The 745-nt window shown below is 44.0% G+C and overlaps 1 protein-coding gene across 1 annotated transcript in view; it reads right to left on the reverse strand.

Annotated features, from left to right (window-relative positions):
• Positions 1–745, reverse strand: part of LOC106308829 (auxin-responsive protein IAA16-like) — an 8,025-nt gene that overhangs the window by 7,098 nt on the left and 182 nt on the right. Inside the window, exon 2 of the mRNA XM_013745946.1 lies at positions 263–737. Coding sequence (XP_013601400.1) covers positions 263–737 — 475 coding nt within the window. The remainder of the gene's footprint in view (positions 1–262; positions 738–745) is intronic.

A 745-nucleotide genomic window follows, 5' to 3' on the forward strand; every position in this document is an offset into this window, starting at 1 on the left:
TTTTGGAGTTAACCGAACATTTTTCTCCCGGTAGTCCTTAATTATGGTAGATCTAACCACTTCAGAATTCTCGACATCAGACTCCGACGCAAATTCGTTATGTTCTGCAACAACTTCGTCAGTTATATCAGCCAATGAATTGTCCTCTACATCAGGTTGTACCTTGCATCTTGTTACACCGTCACGCGGTGGAGTCACCTTTTTGTACTTTGACCCAGCCTGTTTTTGCTTCTTTAGCTCAGCCTCTTGTTTCTTCTTTAACTCAGCCTCTTTTTTCTTAGCCTCAGCCACTTTTTTCTTAGCTTCAGCCTCTTTTTTCTTATCCTCATCAGCTTTTTTCTTAGCCTCAGCCCTTTCCTCCCTCTTAAACGCAGCATCTGCCTGCGCTACTTTTTTCTTCTCATCGGCTTCCTCACCCTTAACAATACGCTTGCGCCTGCAGCCGCGTCCATAGGCTGGATCCTTAGCAGCCTTATCATCCTTAGTAGCCTTATCATCCTTAGTAGCCTTTGCAGGAGAAACTACTACGAAATCAAGAGGCCGCATATCAGTAGCTTTATCGACACTACCAAACTCCTCATTCAAAGTCCTTTTCACCCATGATTCCTTTTCAAGCTCCTTGGCCAAATTCTTTTTCTGTCCAAACTCCTTACCAAGAGTCGCAGCTACTAACGCTGGACTATTGACAGACTTCTGATGCGTTCGAACCACCGGTGATGCCATCGATAAAGAGTTATCTGATAAT

The sequence above is a fragment of the Brassica oleracea genome, chromosome C8 (genome assembly GCF_000695525.1).
Source record: "Brassica oleracea var. oleracea cultivar TO1000 chromosome C8, BOL, whole genome shotgun sequence".
NCBI classification, from domain to species: Eukaryota; Viridiplantae; Streptophyta; class Magnoliopsida; order Brassicales; family Brassicaceae; genus Brassica; species Brassica oleracea.